The 23,330-nt window shown below is 38.1% G+C and overlaps 1 protein-coding gene across 1 annotated transcript in view; it reads left to right on the top strand.

Moving 5' to 3' along the window:
* Positions 1-23,330, top strand: part of nme9 (NME/NM23 family member 9) — a 36,423-nt gene that overhangs the window by 3,675 nt on the left and 9,418 nt on the right. The window contains 11 exon segments of the mRNA XM_056466115.1: positions 4,001-4,104; positions 4,195-4,266; positions 5,921-6,037; positions 9,540-9,618; positions 10,026-10,108; positions 14,259-14,351; positions 14,444-14,479; positions 14,481-14,558; positions 14,560-14,600; positions 20,376-20,569; positions 22,028-22,172. Of these exon segments, the coding sequence (XP_056322090.1) occupies positions 4,001-4,104; positions 4,195-4,266; positions 5,921-6,037; positions 9,540-9,618; positions 10,026-10,108; positions 14,259-14,351; positions 14,444-14,479; positions 14,481-14,558; positions 14,560-14,600; positions 20,376-20,569; positions 22,028-22,172 (1,042 nt within the window).

Raw genomic sequence — 23,330 nt, forward strand, 5'->3', positions numbered from 1 at the left:
CGAAAAGTAAAGAGACATTCTGAGTGTTTGAGAGATACTATAGTAATTTATAGTAAATACTATAGTAAAGTCATGAGCAGCGAAAAGTAAAGAGACATTCTGAGTGTTTGAAAGATACTATAGTAATTTATATTAAATACTATAGTAAAGTCATGAGCAGCGAAAAGTAAAGAGACATTCTGAGTGTTTGAAAGATACTATAGTAATTTATAGTAAATACTATAGTAAAGTCATGAGCAGCGAAAAGTAAAGAGACATTCTGAGTGTTTGAGAGATACTATAGTAATTTATAGACAATACTATAGTAAAGTCATGACCAGCGAAAAGTAAAGAGACATTCTGAGTGTTTGAGAGATACTATAGTAATTTATAGTAAATACTATAGTAAAGTCATGACCAGCGAAAAGTAAAGAGACATTCTGAGTGTTTGAGAGATACTATAGTAATTTATAGTAAATACTATAGTAAAGTCATGAGCAGCGAAAAGTAAAGAGACATTCTGAGTGTTTGAGAGATACTATAGTAATTTATAGTAAATACTATAGTAAAGTCATGACCATCGAAAAGTAAAGAGACATTCTGAGTGTTTGAGAGATACTATAGTAATTCTTTATTAAATACTATAGTAAAGTCATGAGCAGCGAAAAGTAAAGAGACATTCTGAGTGTTTGAAAGATACTATAGTAATTTATATTAAATACTATAGTAAAGTCATGAGCAGCGAAAAGTAAAGAGACATTCTGAGTGTTTGAAAGATACTATAGTAATTTATAGTAAATACTATAGTAAAGTCATGAGCAGCGAAAAGTAAAGAGACATTCTGAGTGTTTGAGAGATACTATAGTAATTTATAGTAAATACTATAGTAAAGTAATGAGCAGCGAAAAGTAAAGAGACATTCTGAGTGTTTGAGAGATACTATAGTAATTTATAGTAAATACTATAGTAAAGTCATGACCAGCGAAAAGCAAAGAGACATTCTGAGTGTTTGAGAGATACTATAGTAATTTATAGTAAATACTATAGTAAAGTCATGACCAGCGAAAAGTAAAGAGACATTCTGAGTGTTTGAGAGATACTATAGTAATTTATAGTAAATACTATAGTAAAGTCATGAGCAGCGAAAAGTAAAGAGACATTCTGAGTGTTTGAGAGATACTATAGTAATTTATAGTAAATACTATAGTAAAGTCATGAGCAGCGAAAAACAAAGAGACATTCTGAGTGTTTGAGAGATACTATAGTAATTTATAGTAAATACTATAGTAAAGTCATGACCAGCGAAAAGTAAAGAGACATTCTGAGTGTTTGAGAGATACTATAGTAATTTATAGTAAATACTATAGTAAAGTCATGACCAGCGAAAAGTAGAGACATTCTGAGTGTTTGAGAGATACTATAGTAATTTATAGTAAATACTATAGTAAAGTCATGAGCAGCGAAAAGTAAAGAGACATTCTGAGTGTTTGAAAGATACTATAGTAATTTATATTAAATACTATAGTAAAGTCATGAGCAGCGAAAAGTAAAGAGACATTCTGAGTGTTTGAGAGATACTATAGTAATTTACAGTAAATACTATAGTAAAGTCATGAGCAGAAACAACGAAGAAAAGCAGAGACATTGAGTGTTTGAGAGACACTATAGTAATTTATAGTAAATACTATAGTAAAGTCATGAGCAGAGAAAAGTAAAGAGACATTCTGAGTGTTTGAGAGATACTATAGTAATTTATAGTAAATACTATAGTAAAGTCATGACCAGCGAAAAGTAAAGAGACATTCTGAGTGTTTGAGAGATACTATAGTAATTTATAGTAAATACTATAGTAAAGTCATGAGCAGTGAAAAGTAAAGAGACATTCTGAGTGTTTGAGAAATACTATAGTAATTTATAGTAAATACTATAGTAAAGTCATGACCAGCGAAAAGTAAAGAGACATTCTGAGTGTTTGAGAGATACTATAGTAATTTATAGTAAATACTATAGTAAAGTCATGACCAGCGAAAAGTAAAGAGACATTCTGAGTGTTTGAGAGATACTATAGTAATTTATAGTAAATACTATAGTAAAGTCATGAGCAGTGAAAAGTAAAGAGACATTCTGAGTGTTTGAGAAATACTATAGTAATTTATAGTAAATACTATAGTAAAGTCATGACCAGCGAAAAGTAAAGAGACATTCTGAGTGTTTGAGAAATACTATAGTAATTTATAGTAAATACTATAGTAAAGTCATGAGCAGAAACAACGAAGAAAAGCAGAGACATTCTGAGTGTTTGAGAGATACTATAGTAATTTATAGTAAATACTATAGTAAAGTCATGAGCAGAAACAACGAAGAAAAGCAGAGACATTCTGAGTGTTTGAGATACTATAGTAATTTATTGTAAATACTATAGTAAAGTCATGAGCAGCGAAAAGTAAAGAGACATTCTGAGTGTTTGAGATACTATAGTAATTTATAGTAAATACTATAGTAAAGTCATGAGCAGCGAAAAGTAAAGAGACATTCTCAGTGTTTGAGAGATACTATAGTAATTTATAGTAAATACTATAGTAAAGTCATGAGCAGCGAAAAGTAAAGAGACATTCTGAGTGTTTGAGAGATACTATAGTAATTTATAGTAAATACTATAGTAAAGTCATGAGCAGCGAAAAGTAAAGAGACATTCTGAGTGTTTGAGAGATACTATAGTAATTTATAGTAAATACTATAGTAAAGTCATGACCAGCGAAAAGTAAAGAGACATTCTGAGTGTTTGAGAGATACTATAGTAATTCTTTATTAAATACTATAGTAAAGTCATGAGCAGAAACAACGAACAAAAGCAGAGACATTCTGAGTGTTTGAGAGATACTGTAGTAATTTATAGTAAATACTATAGTAAAGTCATGAGCAGCGAAAAGTAAAGAGACATTCTGAGTGTTTGAGAGATACTATAGTAATTTATAGACAATACTATAGTAAAGTATTGAGCAGCAAAAAGTAAAGAGACATTCTGAGTGTTTGAGAGATACTATAGTAATTTATATTAAATACTATAGTAAAGTCATGAGCAGCGAAAAGTAAAGAGACATTCTGAGTGTTTGAAAGATACTATAGTAATTTATATTAAATACTATAGTAAAGTCATGAGCAGCGAAAAGTAAAGAGACATTCTGAGTGTTTGAGATACTATAGTAATTTATAGTAAATACTATAGTAAAGTCATGAGCAGCGAAAAGTAAAGAGACATTCTGAGTGTTTGAGAGATACTATAGTAATTTAAAGTAAATACTATAGTAAAGTCATGAGCAGCGAAAAGTAAAGAGACATTCTGAGTGTTTGAGAGATACTATAGTAATTTATAGTAAATACTATAGTAAAGTCATGAGCAGAAACAACGAAGTAAAGAGACATTCTGAGTGTTTGAGAGATACTATAGTAATTTATAGACAATACTATAGTAAAGTCATGAGCAGAGAAAAGTAAAGAGACATTCTGAGTGTTTGAGAGATACTATAGTAATTTATAGTAAATACTATAGTAAAGTCATGAGCAGAAACAACGAAGAAAATAAAGAGACATTCTGAGTGTTTGAGAAATACTATAGTAATTTATAGTAAATACTATAGTAAAGTCATGAGCAGAAACAACAAAGAAAAGCAGAGACATTCTGAGTGTTTGAGAGATACTATAGTAATTTATAGTAAATACTATAGTAAAGTAAGGAGCAGAGAAAAGAAAAGAGACATTCTGAGTGTTTGAGAGATACTATAGTAATTTAAAGTAAATACTATAGTAAAGTCATAAGCAGTGAAAAGTAAAGAGACATTCTGAGTGTTTGAGAGATACTAGAGTAATTTTTAGACAATACTATAGTAAAGCAATGAACAAAAGCAAAGAGACATTTTGAGTGTTTGTATTTTAATGTGTTGTGTATTTGTGTATATGTGTGTGTGTGTGCGTGTGTGTGTGTATGTGTGTGTGTGTGTGTGTGTGTGTGTGTGTGTGCTAGTGGTTGATGTGTACCAGCAGTGGTGTGGTCCCTGCCGTGCCGTCGTCGGTCTCTTCAGGAAAATCAAGAACGAGCTGGGAGACGAGCTGCTGCATTTTGCCACGGTAAGATAAGCCGCTCTGGAGATCAGATTGCACACAAACAATCATTTTAAATGTCGACATTTCTGTCACGCCGTCTTATCATCCCTGCAGGCTGAGGCGGATGGGATTGAAGCTCTGGAGATGTACAGAGGGAAGTGCGAGCCCACCTTTCTGTTTTATGCGGTGGGTCTAAAATATGTGCATTTCTCAGAGTGCTTCCAAGTGTTAGCGAATTCACACTTTAAAAGAAATGCAAATATAAATGAGCCGCATGGTGGCTCAGTGGATAGCACTGTCACCTCACAGCAAGAAGGTCACTGGTTCGAGTCCCGGCTGGGCCAGTTGGCATTTCTGTGTGGAGTTTGCATGTTCTCCCCGTGTTGGCGTGAGTTTCCTCCGGGTGCTTCGGTTACCACAACAGTCCAAAGGCATGCGGTATAGGTGAATTGGGTACGCTTAAATTGTCCGTAGTGTATGTGTGTGAATGAGAGTGTATGGATGTTTCCCGGTGACGGGTTGCAGCTGGAAGGGCATCCGCTGCGTAAAACATGTGGTGGATAAGTTAGTGGTTCATTCGACCCCAGATTAATAAAGGGACTAAGCCAAAAAGAAAATGAATGAGTTAAAGGGTGGCATGGCGACTCAGTGGTTCCCACTGTCACCTTACAACAAGAAGGTTGCTGGTTCGAGTCTCGGCTGGGTCAGTTGGCATTTCTGTGTAGAGTTTGCATGTTCTCCCCGTGTTGGCGTGGGTTTACTCTGGGTGCCCCTGCCACACTTGACTATATATTATTATTATTTTTTAGGGTTTTTCACCTTTAATTGGGAAAGGACAGTGGAGGTTACAGACAGGAAAGTATTGGGAGCAGAGAGAGGGGAAGAGTCAGCAAAGGACCTCGAGCTGGGAATCAAACTTGGGTCGCAGTGAGCACCATATGTGCTATATGTCAGCACACTAGGCTATTGGTTTCGACTGCCCTTGACTATATATATATATATATTTTTTTTTTAATTATTAATTTGATATTATTACATTTTTGAGGTATAATTTCTCTGGTACACTGTCTTTAATTTACTTTGATATGAATATTGCTATGAGTATTGATATTTGCTATGAGGTATTTGATATGAGTATTGCTTTAAGGTCATTTAAATTTAATAAGATTAAAATAATGACAGTAAATATTAAAATCTAAATGCATTAAAATAATGATCTCTTCTAAATGTAAATTTGTGAGAATTTTGTGCTTAATTGTTATGCAAATAAGGCAAAATGATTGTAAAATGCAATAAAAAAACTGTGAGCCTTAAACTCAGATTGTTGAGAAATAAAAGAGACGTAAACTCAGAATTTCAAGGTAAAAGAAGGTAATAGTGCCTTTATTTTGTATTAATGTTTTTGTATTAATGTATTAAAGCTAATTAACACTTTGAACACACACCCAGGGAGCAGTTGGGGGTTCAGTGCCTTACTCAATGGAATCACCTCAGCCGTGGTATTGAGGTGGATTTTACAACTAACAATCCTTTCTGGTACCAGGTCTCGAACCTGTGACCTTTGGATCTCAGTCCAGCTTTCTAACCATTAGGCCACGCTGCCTTCTGACTGTTTTACATTTTGTTATGTTATGGATAGTTTTGAGATTGAAAAGAAAAACACAAAAACAAATTACGAGATATAAACTCAGAACTACAAGAAAAAAGTCTGAATTATTATGGTTTTGTTCCATCGTGGAAATGATCCTCCATATAAAACAGGTTCAGTTTTTACTTTTAAATGTGGTGCTGTGAAAAGTGACTTGCCTCATCTGTGTATGCTGGCTTTGTGTTGTCGTAGGGTGGTGAGCTGGTGTCAGTTCTGCGAGGGCCGAACGCTCCTCTCCTGCAGAAGACCATACAGGAGGAGCTGAGCAATGAGAAAAATGTCCTGGAGCACGGCGGAGCCCGTAGAGCAGTGAGATGCTTTACACAACAGCCTCCTGAACACAAATACAATGAATTCACAAATACAATATTCTGATAAACATATGTACTTGACTACATTTACATTTTACATTGTCATTTAGCAGACGCTTTTATTCAAAGCGACTTACAAATGAGGACAAGGAAGCAATTTACACATCTATAAGAGCAGCAGTGAATAAGTGCTATAGGCAAGTTTTAGGTGTGTAAAGTCTAAGAAGCAAAGCATTAGTAATGTATTTTTTTTTTGAGAGAGAGAGAGAGAGAGTACAGTTAGTGGTATAGCCAGAGAGGCAGTTAAGATTAGGAGGGAAAGTGGAGACTAAATAGTTGAGTTTTTAGTCGTTTTAGTCGTGTTCTGATGCAGTTAGGGAGTTCATTCCACCAACTGGGCAGATTGAATGTGAGAGTTCGGGAAAGTGATTTCTTCCCTCTTAGGGATGGAACCACGAGGCGACGTTCATTCACAGAACGCAAGTTTCTGGAGGGCACATAAATCTGCAGAAGTGAGAGCAGATATGAAGGAGCACAGCTAGAGGTCGCTTTGTAAGCAAACATCAGAGCTTTGTATTTGATGCGAGCAGCAACTGGCAGCCAGTGCAAACGGGTGAGTAGCGGAGTGACATGTGCTCTTTTGGGTTCATTAAAGACCACTCGTGCTGCTGCGTTCTGAAGCAGCTGAAGAGGTTTGATAGAATTAGCTGGAAGCCCGGCTAGTAGAGAGTTGCAATAGTCCAGTTTGGAGAGAACAAGAGCTTGAACAATGAGTTGAGCTGCATGTTCAGATAGGAAGGGTCGGACCTTTCTGATGTTATAGAGTGCGAATCTGCAAGATCGAGCAGTTCTAGAAATGTGCTCAGAGAAGTTCAGTTGGTCATCAATCATTACTCCAAGGCTTTTTACCATTTTGGGTGCAGTGATGGTTGCCCCATCCATCTGCATTGAAAAGTTATGGTGTAGAGTCGGGTTGGCAGAAACTTCAAGCATTTCCGTTTTCGCCAGGCTAAAGCTGAAGATGATGATCTTTCATCCAGAGTGAAATGTCTGACAGGCAGGCTGAGATGGGAGCTGGAACCGAGGGATCATCAGGGTGAAAAGAGAGGTATAGCTGGGTATCATCAGCATAGCAGTGGTAGGAAAATCCATGTTTCTGGATGACTGGTCCTAAAGATGTCGTGTAGATGGAGAAGAGAAGTGGCCCAAGAACAGAGCCCTGAGGTACCCCAGTGTTTAGATGCTGTAGGTTGGACACCTCTCCCCTCCAATACACCCTGAATGACCTGTCAGAGAGGTAAGATCTGAACCATTGAATAACAGTGCCTGCAACGCCCAGTGACTCAAGCGTAGATAGCAGGATCTGGTGGTTTACAGTGTCAAAAGCAGCTGATAAATCCAGCAAGATGAGGACAGATGATTTAGAGTCTGCTTTAGCCAGTCTGAGATCCTCCACGACCGAGAGCAGGGCAGTCTCAGTTGAGTGGCCTTTCTTAAAGCCAGATTGCTTGTTGTCCATGAGGTTGTTTTGAGTAAGAAAGTCCAGGACTTGATTGAACAGTACTTTCTCCAAAATCTTGGCCATGAATGGAAGCAGGGATACCGGTCGCTAGTTTTCAAGTAGCGTTTGATCCAGGTTGGGTTTCTTTAGCAGTGGGGTTACCCTAGCCTGCTTAAATGAAGTAGGGAATAGACCAGAGTCAAGAGATGTGTTAATTATGTGAGTCAGTGTTGGTATGACTGCAGGAGAAATGGCTTGCAGGAGATGAGAGGGAATGGGATCAAGCGGACAGGTGGTTGCATGGCTAGATAGCACGAGATTGGACCCTCAGACTCAGAGAGCTGGGAGAAAGAGGTGAGTGTGTGTGGTGTTGGTGGTGTATCTTGCGTGTTTGTTGTAGGTGCAGCAAATTGAGCACTGATTTTTGCAGTTTTGGTGCAAAAGAATGTAGCAAAGTCATCAGTAGTGAGTGTGGAGGATGCGGGTGGAGGAGGAGGATAGAGGAGGGAGGAAAATGTTTTAAAAAGTAAGCGAGGATTGGTGGCACTGTTGATTTCTGACGGAAGTATGTCTGCTTTGCAGAAGTAACCTCAGTCGAGAAAGAAGACAGAAGAGTTTGGTATGTTATGAGCTGTTCAGGATTTTTAGTTTTTCGCCAAAATCTCTCTGCAGCCCGAAGTTTTGAGCGATGCTCACGGAGAACATCAGAGAGCCAGGGTGCAGGAGGACTGGCACGGGCTGGCCTGGATGTAAGAGGACATAGTCTGTCTAGACATGATGCTAGTGTGGAGCAGAGTGTATCAGTGGCACTGTTCGTATCAAGTGCAGAGAGTTTGCAAGATGGAGGAAGAAAGTCTGAAACAATGGTGGATAGTCAATTGGGTGAGAAAGAGCGTAGGTTTCTGCGAAAGGCAACTAGAGTTGGAGTGTGTGGCGGCTCAGGAGTAATGTGGATGTTGAGAGAGAGAAGGAAATGATCCGATGTTTGTAGTGGAGTTACTAGTGTTTGATCAACGAAGCAATGTCGAGTGTAAATAAGATCTAGCTGATTACCTGATTTGTGAGTAGCAGAAGTAGGTGCTCTTTTGAGGTCAAAAGATGCAAGCAGAGTCTGTAAACATATGCTGCAAACATTCTAATTTATGCTAACAATTGCTTAAACATGTTAGGATAATTCTTGCAAATGTAATGCAAAACTTGATTAAATATAGCTGTTAATTCCTGCAAGCAAAATGCTGCAAAAACATGCTGAAATCTGAAAACTTTTACATTTAATTTTACATTTTCAGACCTGCCTTTGTCAAGCCAACATCAGAGTTTGTCATCAAGCATTTTTATTCCTACAATTCATTTAAGTGGATAAAATTATTCCATCCAAAATAAAAATAGGACTAATAAAATAGGCTAATGTAGCAGAATGAAATTTTGAAAAGCACCTTGTGGTCCTTAAAGGGACAGTTCATCCAAAAGTGTACATTTTGGCATCATTTACTCATCCTCCACTTTTTCCAAACTAGTTTGAGTTTCTTCTGTTGAACACTAATGAAGATAAAACACTGAAGAATGTAGAAGAAAACAGCCAATGATTCCCATAGTATTTTTTTTTACTATGAGTCAGTTGGCATTTCTGTGTGGAGTTTGCATGCTCTCCCCATGTTGGCGTGGGTTTCCTTCGGGTGCTCCGGTTTCTCCCACAGTCCAAACACATGCGCTATAGGTGAATTGAATAAACTGAATTGCCCGTAGTGTATGAGTGTGGTGTGTGTGTGTGATTGTGAGAGTGCATGGGTGTTTCCCAGTACTGGGTTGCAGCTGGAAGATTATCCACTGCGTAAAAACATATGCTGGAATAATTGGCAGTTCATTCCACTGTGGCGACCTCTAAAATTTTTGATAAAAAACAAAAATTGCTCAAATTAAATTGATAACTTAAAATAAATAAATAACAGCTGATTAGATTAGATGTCGGTGGTGAAAGAGATGACATTTGTGACTACAGGTGAAAGATGAAGGTTTAACTGAGGAAGAGGAGGTGAACGATGACACTGAGGATCATTCGCATGATGAAGATGTGACCGGTAATCTTGTTTTTCTTTATTAATCATTGTAGTGGGCTAGCACTGTGGCCTCACAGCAAGAATGTTGCTGGTTTAAGTCCCGGCTGGCCCAGTTAGCATTTTTTGTGTGGAGTTTGCATGTTCTCCCCATATTGGCGTGGGTTTCCTCCGGGTGCTCCGGTTTCCCTCAAAGTCCAAACACATGCGCTATAGATGAATTGAAGAAACTAAATTGTCCGTAGTTAATGAATGAGTCTGTATGGGTGTATGGGTGTCTGTATGACTATGTAAAACATTTGCTGAAATAGTTGGTGGTTCATTCCGCTGTGGAGACCTCTGACATAGAGACTAAGTCGAATAAATGAAAGAGTCATTGTAGTTTGTTCGGTTTGCTGAATTTACACACTGTGGTTTTGCTTTTTTTTTAGTTCCCACAGACAAGTCCTACACAGTGGCAATAATCAAGCCGGATGTAGTGGCCCACGGCAAAGCAGAGGAGATTATAATGAAGGTAAAAAAAACTGGCATAGAAATATTGTTTTTGCTTTAAGTTGCTTTTGTTGATTTTACATAGCAGTGCTGCACAATATACAGTTGAAGAATGATCTGCCCTCCTGTTAAATTGATTTATTTGATCATTTTTCTCCTAACTCTGTGAAACACATTTCTAAACATATTAGTTTTAATAACTCATTTCTAATAACAGATTTTTTTTATCTTTGTCATGATGACTACATAATATTTGACTAAATATTTTTCAAGATACTAGTATTCAGCGCAAAGTGACATTTAAAGGCTTAAATTAGGTTACAGTTAGGGTAATTAAGCAAGTCATTATATAACAGTGGTTTGTTCTGTAGACAATCTAAAACACATGTGTCAATTACAAGGCCCGCGGGCCAAATCCGGCCCGTCAAAACATTTAATCAGATCCGACAACAAGTTTTGGTAATGAAGTTCAAGTGGCCCGCGTTCGCTTTAAATATTAGGTCTGTGACCATTACAATAATGAGACGCAGGTGGTGCTGTTGCGCTTCACCCTGCTGCTCTAATTTAGACGTTAGCATAGCGTTACGCTAAATGTAAACAAGGTAAAATATTTTTTGAGACTAGCACAATGGCAAAAAAACGCAAAGTGAATAGAGAATATTGACAATTTTCAACCCAAGATGGGGAAATATTTATTCATATATTAAAGTGTCCTTTGAAGCAAAATGATCGATATATTACAAATTCTTAATATTTATTTTTTATATAGGCTACCATTTATCTATAATAGCCCAGTAATAAATATATTGCTTTAATTTTTTAGTTCAGTTGTAGGCATCAACAGTTGGCATGGATCCTTTCATGATTAGGCTGCCTTTTAAAGCTAAAGGAATAAGTTTAATAATACAATATCAGAAGCCGTCTGTTGCTTGTTACAATGTGGTATATCAGCTGTTGGCTTTTTGTTTTATTATCAGTTTTTCTGAATATGAAATAGTTTTTAAAGTAGACTACTGTTCTATGCTAGCCTACTGTACTGTTTTATATTGGTTAGAGACCTTATTTCATGTTTTGATGGAGATTAAAGCTGCTGTGACACAAATGTGGTCCAAATTAAATAAATATAAAACCTTGCTATTTTGATAATTGTGGTTTAATGAAGTGTAAGAGATGTTATACAGTTGTTAATACACTTTTATTTTCTCCAATTAATACATTTTTTTAAAATGTGAATGTACGGCCCCTGACTTTATTCACAACACTCAGTGCGGAGTCCCTTACCAAGTTTGGATTTGACACCCCTGATCTCAAATAAATATTGCTTAAGAGGACTAATAATATTGACCTTAAAATGGTTTTAAAATAATTAAAAACTGCTTTTATTCAACCCGAAATAAAACAAATAAGACTTTCTCCAGAAGAAAAAATATTATAGAAAATTCTGTGAAAATTTCCTTAAAAATAACTTGAAAAAGAATAAATATTGCACACAGGAGAGCGAATAATTTTCTCCCTCAACTGTATCATTTCAAAATCGACATCATAATGTGTGAATCAGCAATGTTTACATCACATGATATATAGATTATCAGCACCACATGAGATTTGTCAAGTCACTGCAAACTTTATCCATAATAGATGAGTTTATCATTTGCATGTGTTTTAGGCCTTTAAGGAGTTTAAAGGCCATATAAAATCAAAACAAACTATAATTTATTATTAGCTCACATTGCTAGTTTAGTGGTGAACAATTCATCAGGAATGTCATTAAGAAAAAATAAATAGTTTGCACTTGGAATCTTTAATTGAAATCTGAAAATGCACTTCCTGTTTGTTTTCAGTTCAATTCTCAGATTAGGTCTGTCTGAAGTATTGGGCGTGGCTAACATAGTTAACCACACCCCTCCAGCTGTCAGTTTTGACAACAAGCAGAAATGGTGAGGAGGAGGAGTCTGTTGGGTTGTAATAACTCTCGCCAAACCCCTTTTCCCCATCTTTCTGAATGAAATGCCAACTTTATAACATCCAATCAGCTCGCAGTAGAAAAACAAGCCACGCCCATTGTTTTAATAGCTCATTTGTAGCTTTGATTAATTGTATTTAATTGTTTATGCAATGAAAACAACTGTTTTTTTTACATTTAATTATTCTGTTCTGTAACCGAGTACTGGTAGACTTCTCAGAAAACCGTCAAACACTGTTTATTTCAGTTGTACTTTTGCTCAATTGTATAAATCCATGCTTTTAATGTATTATAACTTCTACAGATGCACTCCTCTATAAAATAATTCAGATTAAACTAAAATTAGGATTTTTGCTCCCAACTAGAGATATTCAAGGCATCTGGTAGAATTATTTTCATATCGCAATATACAGTTGATGACAAGTTTAATAGCATTTCTGTGACACTGTAATTATTTTTCTAATATTTTTACAACTGCTGTTTAACAGAGCAAGGCTATTTCCTATTCTATTCTTATTCTGGAGAAAAACTCATTTCTTTTAGTTTGATTGAAATCAGTGGTGAGCACTGTCGCCTCACAGCAAGAACGTCATTGGCTCGAGTCCCAGCTGGATCAGAGGACATTTCTGTATGGAGTTTGTATGTTCTCCCGGTGTTAGCGTGGGTTTCCTCCGGGTGCTCCGGTTTCCCCCACAGTCCAAACACATGCGCTATAGATGAATTGGATATACTAACTTGGCCATAGTGTATGAGTGTGTGTGTGAGAATGAGTGTGTATGGGTGTTTCCCAATACTGGGTTTGCATCTGGAAGGGCATTCGCTGTGTAAAACACATGCTGGAATAGTTGGTGGTTTATTCCGCTGTGGCGACCTCTTAATAAAGCCTGTTTCACACCGCAAGCAGTGCATAAGCAGAGCGTGAGCAGCGCGTGTTTTTTTCAGTGTCCATGTTAACAGATTAGAGCCTTCATACCGCACGCAGAAGCAGCGCATCAGCATGAGGCGGGGGATCGTTGATGAAGCAGCGTTGCCTCGGCAGTGATAGTGATAGCGATAGTTTCGGCGCTGGGTCTATTTTTGCAGCGATGCTCGCGCTTAATTAAAGTGACAGTGCATTAATAGTGACCAAAACACACTAATTGACAGTAAAAAGTAGCAATTTACCCAATAAATGCATCAATAATATTCACTGACTTATATTTAGTCAATCAAATGAACTTAAACGATTAAAAGCGGCAACAAATATTCATTTAGGCCTGAACTACAAAACCAAATGTAAAACAACTTTAGCATCAGTTTCGCTAAAGTTGCACACTAATTTGATCATGTATGAATATCATTATAACTATACTGTATGATTATTATTATAATATAGGCCTACAACAACCTGACAATCAAAAACAAAATGACATGATATCACAGGCGATTGTCTTCTGAGTGCACCAGACGTGAATGACACTCCTCATAGAGCTTGAGAAGCACACAGTTCTGTGGATCTAAAAATTTTGCTAATAAAGACTTGCGGGTTAAGGAAACAGCATAGGAGGAGGTTGCCGCGGGCCTTGGTGCAGATGAAAAGTAAAAAAAATAGTATTTATAGATGGATAGTAACTAGATAGAATAGACGGAGATAGATTGATCTGTGCAGCAGCCGCCGTTGAGCAGTCGGTGTGAAGGCAAACACCTGCGCGCTGCTTCTGCTCTCCATACATTGTGCTCACGCGCTGCTCCGTGCTGCTCACGTGCTGCTCACGCACCCTGCTTGCCCTTGCGGTGTGAACAGGCGTAAGGGACTATGCCGAAGGAAAATGAATGAATTGAATGAATATTCTTTATTATACATTTTTATTGTTTGGATTGGCTACAGAACAAACCACTGTTGTCCAATGACTTGCCTAATTGGCCTAACTTACAGTACACAGTTAACCTAATTAACCTAGTTAAACCTTTAAATGTCACTTTAAGCTGAATACTAGCATCTTGCAAAATATTTAGTCAAATATTTTGGGCTGTCATCATGGCAAAGAGAAAAGAAATCAGTTATTAGAAATGAGTTATTAAAAATGTGTTGAAAAAACCTCCTCTCCATAACCAGCACTTGGATAAATATTTGAAAGAAATGTCAATAAATTTATCTGTAACTGTAGAGAAAACACATGCAGCTCTACTTCACAGGTAAAATGAATACACGGTGTGCTTATTCTCATAGATTCAGGATGCCGGTTTTGTGATTTTGGCCCACGAGGAGCGAACGCTGACTGAAGCAGAAGCTCAGGACTTCTATCAACACAAAGCCGCGGAGGTAAATGAAGGAATCCTCTAAAAATAGCCTGTGTTTTTGCTGATGGAGAGTAATGGCAGAGCTCCAGCGTGTGTGTTTGTGTGTTCCTGCAGCCGTACTTTCAGGAGCTCGTCCAGTTTATGTCAAGCGGGCCCGTCGCATGTCCTGGTCATCTCCAAGACGGAGGGCTGTGAGGACGTCATTCCGGCCTGGAGAGAGTTCATCGGCCCCTGCGGATGTGGAGGAGGACCGGAGAGAGCAGCCTGAGAGGTTACTGCATTACCTTGAGAAACAATCAGTCATTAAACACATGATGAATGGATGAAGGCCTAGAGAGAGCTGCTCAACAGGTACCGCCCTACCTGGACAAACAATCAGTCAGTGAATGAATGAATGAATGAAATAGTATAGAGGAAGCCCAGAGAGATCAGTCCAAGAGGCACCACACTACCTGGAGAAACAATCAGTCAGTAAATGCATGATGAACGAATGAATGAATGAATGAATGAATGAATGAATGAAAGAATGAATGAAATAGTATAGAGGAAGCCAGAGAGATCAGTCCAAGAGGCACCACACTAACCTGGAGAAACAATCAGTCAGTAAATGCCATGATGAATGAATGAATGAATGAATGAATGAATGAATGAATGAATGAATGAATGAATGAATGAAATAGTATAGAGGAAGCCCAGAGAGATCAGTCCAAGAGGCACCACACTACCTGGAGAAACAGTCAGTAAAATGCATGATGAATGAATGAATGAATGAATTAAATAGAATAGAGGAAGCCCAGAGAGATCAGTCCAAGAAGCACCACACTACCTGGAGAGAAGAACAATCAGTCAGTAAATGATATGAATGAATGAAGAATGAATGAAATAGTATAGAGGAAGCTCAGAGCGATCAGTCCAAGAGGCACCACACTACCTGGATAAACAATCAGTCAGTAAATAAATGAATGAATGAATGAATGAATGAAATAGTATAGAGGAAAGCTCATAGAGATCAGTCCAAGAGGCACACACTACCTGGAGAAAACAATCAGTCAGTAAATAAATGAATGAATGAATGAATGAATGATTGAAATAGTACAGGGGAAGCCCAGAGAGATCAGTCCAAGAGGCACCACACTACCTGGAGAAACAATCAGTCAGTAAATAAATGAATGAATGAATGAATGAATGAAATGAAATAGTATAGAGGAAGTTCATAGAGATCCGTCCAAGAGGCACCACACTACCTGGAGAAACAATCAGTCAGTAAATGCATGATGAACAAATGAATGAATAAATGAAATGGTATAGAGGAAGCCCAGAGAGATCAGTCCAAGAGGCACCAACACTACCTGGATAAACAATCAGTCAGTAAATAAATGAATGAATGAATGAATGAATGAATGAATGAAATAGTATAGAGGAAGCCCAGAGAGAATCAGTCCAAGAGGGCACCACACTACCTGGAGAAAGAACATCAGTCAGTAAATGCATGATGAACGAATGAAATGAATGAACGAACGAATGAATGAATGAATGAATGAATGAAGGAAGGAAGGAAATAAATAGTATAGAGGAAGCCCAGAGAGAGCAGCCAGAAAGGTATCATATTACCTGGAGAAACAATGAGTCAGGAAAATGCATGAATGAATGAATGAAAAAATATATATTGGAGGCCTGGATAGACAGCCAAAGAGGTATCGTCATTACTTTGGAGAAACAATAAACTGCAAATACATGAATGAATGAATAAAAGAAATAATATAGAAGATGTACAGAGAGAGCGGCCTAAGAGGTACCGCATTAGCTGGAGACAGAAATAAGTCAGTAAATACACGATGATGGTGAATAAATGAGGGAAATAATATAGAAGACGTACAGAGAGAGCAGCCTGAGAGGTACTGCATTAGCTGGAGAAAGAATAAGTCAATAAATACAAGATGATGGTGAATAAATGGATGAACGAATGAATAAATGGGTGAAGGAATGAAATAATATAGATGAGGCCCAGAGAGAGCAGCCAGAATGGTACCACATTACCTGGAGAAACAAAGTCAGTAATATACATGGTGAATAAACGAATGAATATAGAGGTGGCGCAGTGGGTAGCGCTGTCGCCTCACAGCAAGAAGGTTGCTGGTTCAAGCCTCGGCTGGGTCAGTTGACATTTCTGTATGGAGTTGGCATGTTTTCCCCGTGTTGCCGTGGGTTTCTTTTGGGTGCTCAGGTTTCCTCCACAGTCCAAACACATGCGCTATAGGTGAATTGGGGATGCTGTATTGTCCATAGTGTATGTGGGTGAATGAGTTGCGGCTAAAAGGGCATCCGCTGCGTAAAACATATGCTGGATAAGTTGAATTCCGCTGTTGAATTCCGCGGTTCATTCCGCTGAGCACCCAGAGAGGTACACCATTACCTGGAGAAACAATTAGTCAGTAAATACATGGTGAATGAATGAATGAAATAACAGAGAGGAGGCCTGGTGAGAGCAGCCTGAAGCAGGTCCCACACCGCATAGCGTCACGCAGCGCCATACATTTCAGAATTTTAAACATAGGTTTCTATCAGGGTCCTTTTTATTTATTTATTTTTATGTTACTAATTTATTTTAAATACTGTGTATGTTTTACTTTAATTAGTTTGTTGCTTAGTTTTGATGTTCTGTATTAACTTTTGAAAAAACTAAATAAAAAAATATATAATCATAAATAGAGCAAAACAACAAGATTATTTATTCATATTTTATATAAGCTTTTATTCAATTTTAAGTTTGCATTTGCATTTTTTTGTTTGAGTTTTATAGTAATTATTACTGTATACAAAATACCCAAATTGAAAAAATAACATTTCTAAATAAACTTAAAATATTACATTAATAAATACTTTGATCATACAGAAAAAAACTTATTTATTAATATTTTTAAATGAGATTTTATTAGATATTTTTATTTTACATTTATAGAAATATTAAAATAAAAACTAAACTATAAAATAAATTCAAATTGAAAAAAACGAATAAATACTATAACAGCATAGAAAGGATGGCCTCCTGTGAAAATGTCGTTTTTATTATTTATAAGTGCTTAATAAGAGAGATTTTTCTTTTTAATACAATTAAGCATAATAGTTTTAATAACTCATCTCTAATAACTGATTTCTTTTATCTTCACCATGATGACTACATAATATTTGACTAGATATTTTTCAAGATACTAGTATTCAGCTTAAAGTGACATTTAAAGGCTTAACTAGGTTAATTAGGGTTAAGCTAGGGTAGTCAAGTCAAGAGAAACTTTATTTTTAGAGCACTTTAAAAAACACAGAAGTGAGCCAAAGTGCTGTACAAAAAATATACAATAAAATAAGCATAATAGTCTATAAAATACATATATTATACAAGATAAAATATAGCTAAACTACCTAAAAAAGACACATACATTCAAATAACCAGGTATTAAGATCAGGTGTCAAATGCCAACGAAAACAAATGAGTTTTAAGAGCGGACTTAAATGAGAACACGGAAGAGGCCTGCCTATGGGCAGCAGCAGATCATTCCAAAGTCTAGGACCCGCCACATCGTAAGCACAATCCCCTCTAAGCTTATGATTTGTTTTTGGAACAATCAGGAGAAGCTGATCAGCTGACCTGAGAGAACGAGTGGGCATATAGGGGTGTATCAGCTCAGAGATAAGGTGGGGCAAGACCATTAAGAGATTTAAAGAGCCCCTATTATACCTATACCTAATAACTATACCCTATTATACCTATACCTAATAACTATACCCTATTATACCTATAGCTAATAACTATACCCTATTATACCTATACCTAATAACTATACTCTATTATACCTATACCTAATAACTATACCCTATTATACCTATAGCTAATAACTATACCCTATTATACCTATACCTAATAACTATACCCTATTATACCTATACCTAATAACTATACCCTATTATACCTAATAACTATACCCTATTATACCTATACCTAATAACTATACCCTATTATACCTAATAACTATACCCTATTATACCTATACCTAATAACAGTAATATGCATGCAAGGTCAAAAAACACTTTCATGGTCTTATTATATGCATGTATTTTTACCTAATTATCCCAGCGACTCCCATATGAATCGTTCGGCGATTAATTTGTTGCCAAACCCCTCCTTAGCGCGAAGTTAATCTGCGCTAATTGGTCTGATGACAGCCTGTTGCGACTGACAGCGTTCAGCCCGAGGCAGAGTGAAATGCCCAGCACAGCTTATCAACAATAATGAAGTAGTCAGAGTGCAGAGTGTATGTGTGAGCATACCTGCCAACACTCCTGTTTTTCCCAAGAGTCTCCCGTATTTCACACCCATCCCCAGCCACCCACCCATTTTGTTATTTATCCCAGAAAACTCCCGTAATTTCCCTGGTCCTCACTTTCATCCGCGACTCCCACCCCCTACCTCCTCACCTGCAACCGTGAACCGGTCACTTTGTTTTTCACTTTCTGGTTGAGGGTGGCATGATCGCCGTTCGCCTAGAGCACAAGTTTAGCTTGCTCCGGCCCTCAGTGTTATTCAGACACCTCACCCCGAACCTAACCCCCCGGTGTGCCGGAATTTCAGGGACAGATGTTGGCATGTATGTGTGTGCAGTTAAACACCAGCATATTGCTCACACTTGTGAAATGGAGGAAGAAACTGATCCATGATCCACTGATCCATACTGATAAAGTCCCTTACATCTATAGTCTTTTCTGATCCTTCCTTTAACAAATGGCCAACGAATCCTCTGTTGCAAGTGTGTCGATTCCAGAAGCACTCGAACAGCACAAGGCTGGACTATAATGCTGAGGTATTTTTACAAAAATAAAGTGTTAGAAATGAACACTTTCCTTCACACTTCTAATAATATCCAGCTGTGCACAGCGTTGATTTAACCGGCGTCTGCTACAGTGTGTGTCAAGCCTCTTTTTCTTTGCTACTGGGCTAGTGGGCGGGGCCGCCGGTTTTAATTTTCCCGGGGGTTTGCACGTGCAACAACTGGGCGGGGCTTAAGTTTCGTATCAACGTCACGCGGAAACGGCTAAAGACTCGTTATCAAGACGATTCATTTGAAGTACTAGGAGTCGACTCTTTTATAAATGAATCAATAGTTTTAAACACTGTCCACTTTCAGATTAAGCCTTAACTGGATATTTCACTTCACTTAGAGCTGTGTTACACACTACTTGAAAGGTCATTCTCAAAAACCCGTAATAGGGGCTCTTTAAAAACAAATAAAAGAATCTTAAGCTGTATTCTAAAATGAACTGGCAACCAATGAAGTGATGCTAACATGGGGGAAATGTGGTCATATCTGTGAGTACCAGTTAACAGGCGCACTGCAGCATTTTGCATAAGCGGACCAGCTACCCCACATACAGTGCATTACAGTAATCTAACTGAGTGGTCACAAAGCATGGCAAGTCATTGTATAACAGTGGTTTGTTCTGAAGACAATCAAAAATAAATATTGCTTAAGGGGCTAATAATATTGACTTCAAAATGCTTTCCAAAAAATTAAAAGCTGTTTTTATTCTAGCTAAAATAAAACAAATAAGACTTTCTCCTAGCTTATCCAAATCACCAATACCAGATGTCTTTGGATTGTGGAGGAAACCCACGCCAAAACACGGCAAGAACTTGCAAACACCACACACAAATGCCAAGTGGCCCAGCCGAGGCTTGAACCAGCGACCTTCTTGCTGTGAGGCGAACGTGCTACACACTGCGCCACCATGTCGCTAAATATTTAAAATGTATAATAATTTGAATTTAATAATCCTCAATCAGTGATGATAGTCATCAATAGCAAAGTATAAATGACACATGTTTCCGTAGAGACGCTGAGTAATTCTCTAGAGTGTTCCTAACATGATTCCTCCAGTAAAGCTCATGTGTTGGAGTTGTGCTGCCGCTCCATATTGCGCTCACAGCTTTGATCAGTATCAGTTTTAGCTCAACACATCCTGAGAGCCTGCGGTTCTTCCATCTGTCTGTCCTCAGCCTGCGGGCGCAGTACGGCTCTGAAAGCCTTCTGAACGGCCTCCACGGCAGCTCCGACCGCGAGCGCGCCAGCAGGGAACTGGCCTTCTTCTTCCCTAGCTTCAGCTTCAGTGTGTGGGACTCCAGGCCGGAAGAGGAGCCCGTGGAGCGAACGCTGGCGCTCGTCCGGCCCGACGCTGCCAGGGAAAACAGAGGCAGGTGCCAACGTTACGCTTTTACACCTCCTGCACTCTCACTGAGGCCTTAAAGTTTGGACACATTACAGTTTACTGATATTGCTCATATTTCGCCATCACTACACAGCAAAAACAAATGCTTTTCTCACTTAGCACTTTCTAGACAAGTGTTGTTTTGTTTTCAGAAGTAATAAGTGGATGGATGGATGATGGATGATAGATGGATGGATGGATGGATGGATGGATGGATGGATGGATGGATGGAGGGATTCATTGATTAATAGTAGATTGATGGATGGATGGATGGATTGATTGCAGATTGATTGGAGATTGATGCATGGATGGATTGGAGATTGGAGATTGATGGATGGATGGATGGATGGATGGATGGATGGATGGATGGATGGATGGATGGATGGATGGATGGATGGATGGATGGATGGATGGATGGATGGATGGATGGATGGATGGATGGATGGATGGATGGATGGATGGATGGATTGATTGGAGATTGATACATGGATAGATGGATGGATGGATTGGCGATTGATGAATGGATAGATGGATTGACTGGAGATTGATCGATGGATGGATGAATTTATTGAAGATTGATGGATGGATGGATTGAGAATGGATGGATGGATGGATAGATTTATTGAAGATTGATGTATGGATGGATGGATGGATTGACTGGAGATTGATTGATGGATGGATGGATGGATGGATTGAGGATGGATAGTTGGATTGACTGGAGATTGAAGAATGGATGGATGGATTGGAGAATGATGGATGGATTGACTGATTAATTGGAGATTGATGGATGGATGGATAGGAGATTGATGAATGGATGGATTGACTGGAGATTGATGGATGATGGATGGATTGGAGAATGGATGGATGGATGGATGGATTGATTGATTGACTGATTGATTGGGGGATGGATGATTGATTGGAGATTACTGGATGGATTGATGATGGAGATTGATGGCTGATGGATGGATCAATGGGTGGATTGATTTATTGGAGAATGATGGATGGATGGATGGATTGATCGATTGGAGATTGATGGATAGATGATTGATTGAAGATTGTTGAACGGATGATGGATTGACTGATAGGAGATTGATGGATGGATTAATTGGAGATGGATGGATGGATAGATGGATTGATTGATTGGGGATGGATGGATGGATTGATTGGAGATTGATGGATGGAATGATTGGGGATGGATGGATGGATTGATTGAAGATTGATGGATGAATGGATGGATGGATTGGGGATGGATGAATGGATGGATGGATTGGGGATGGATGGATGGATTGATTGGAGATTGATGGATAGATGGATGAATTGATTGAAAATTGATGGATGGATGGATGGATAGATTGTTTAATTTTGATGATGTTCTTGTTCTACTATGAGAGAATGGTAATAAAACATGACGACTTATGCTCTGTGTATGTGTGTGTGTTTCAGAGGAGATCCTGAGTCGCATCCGTCAGGCTGGTTTCAGAGTGGCGATGCAGAAAGAGCTGATGCTGACGGAGGAGCAGGTGCGGCTCTTCTACAGCACTCATGTGGAGGAGGAATACTTCAACAGCCTGATGGAGAACATGACCAGGTCAACAACAACACACACATGCAAACTCTCAACAAACAAACAAACAAACAAACAAACAAACAAACAAAAAATACACTGTTTATAAAATACACACAAATAAAAACACATTTATAACACACACACACGTGCACTTAAACATACACATATGCACGCACACAAACTCACACATACACAGAAAAAAAGCACAAACACACATACATAACACACAGACAAACACACACGTCCACTCACACACAAGCACACACATATTACATATTTACAGTTATGTTTTTGAGTAAAACTAAAAACGTAGTGATTTCTAAATTTACTTTGACTTGTTTTTCCTCGCAGACAACACAACAATCATTATTTTTAGACAAACACGTATTCCAGGTTTGGTGCAACACATTAAAAAAAAAGTTGAAACAGTAAAGCATTTACAACACTTTGTAGTGTTGCCATTCCTATTCACTTAAAAGTTGTTTAGAGACTGAAGACACCAAGTGATCAAGTGTTTCAGGTGTAATTTTGTCCCATTCTTCCTGCAAACAAGTCTTGAGGTGGGCAACAGTACAGGGTCTGCGTCGTCGCATTCTACCATAGACTGTAAAATATATGGACGGAGCATCCGTGACGTCACCCATAGGTTTCTGAACACTGCAAAAGAAGCCACAAGTAGGCGCGGCCAACCGTCGCCATTTTGTTCGCGCGTCATCGCACCCACGGCGGGATACCAAACTAGGGCAAAGAGGCGGAGAGTGGGCGGAGCTACAGACGCCTGCTGGCAGTTTGCTTAGACCTGGCAGACAGACTTTACTTTGGGAGAAACGCTTGATACTTCATTACCTGCGACTCGTTTGTGTTCTGAGCACATGTGCTTGGCTGTACACTATATCAATAAAGTGTTTAGACTTTTAAAAACACTGTAGTAATACATTGAGCCACTAAGCATTGTTCTTATGACGTTTTTCTACAGGAGGAAAACGCAAATTACTTCCAAACACTTCAAATCTATAGTGTGTTCGTAAATGCAAGACTATTGATGAACTCCAGCATAACACTGTATGACAACGCTTCAGATGACTGTTCTAGAGCCTACAGCTAATCAATCTGGCAGATTCTGGAGTGCTTTACGGGTCTAAAGAAGTATATTAATGATAATGATCTTAAATCAAACAA

Source organism: Danio aesculapii, chromosome 9 (assembly GCF_903798145.1).
Source record: "Danio aesculapii chromosome 9, fDanAes4.1, whole genome shotgun sequence".
NCBI lineage: Eukaryota > Metazoa > Chordata > Actinopteri > Cypriniformes > Danionidae > Danio > Danio aesculapii.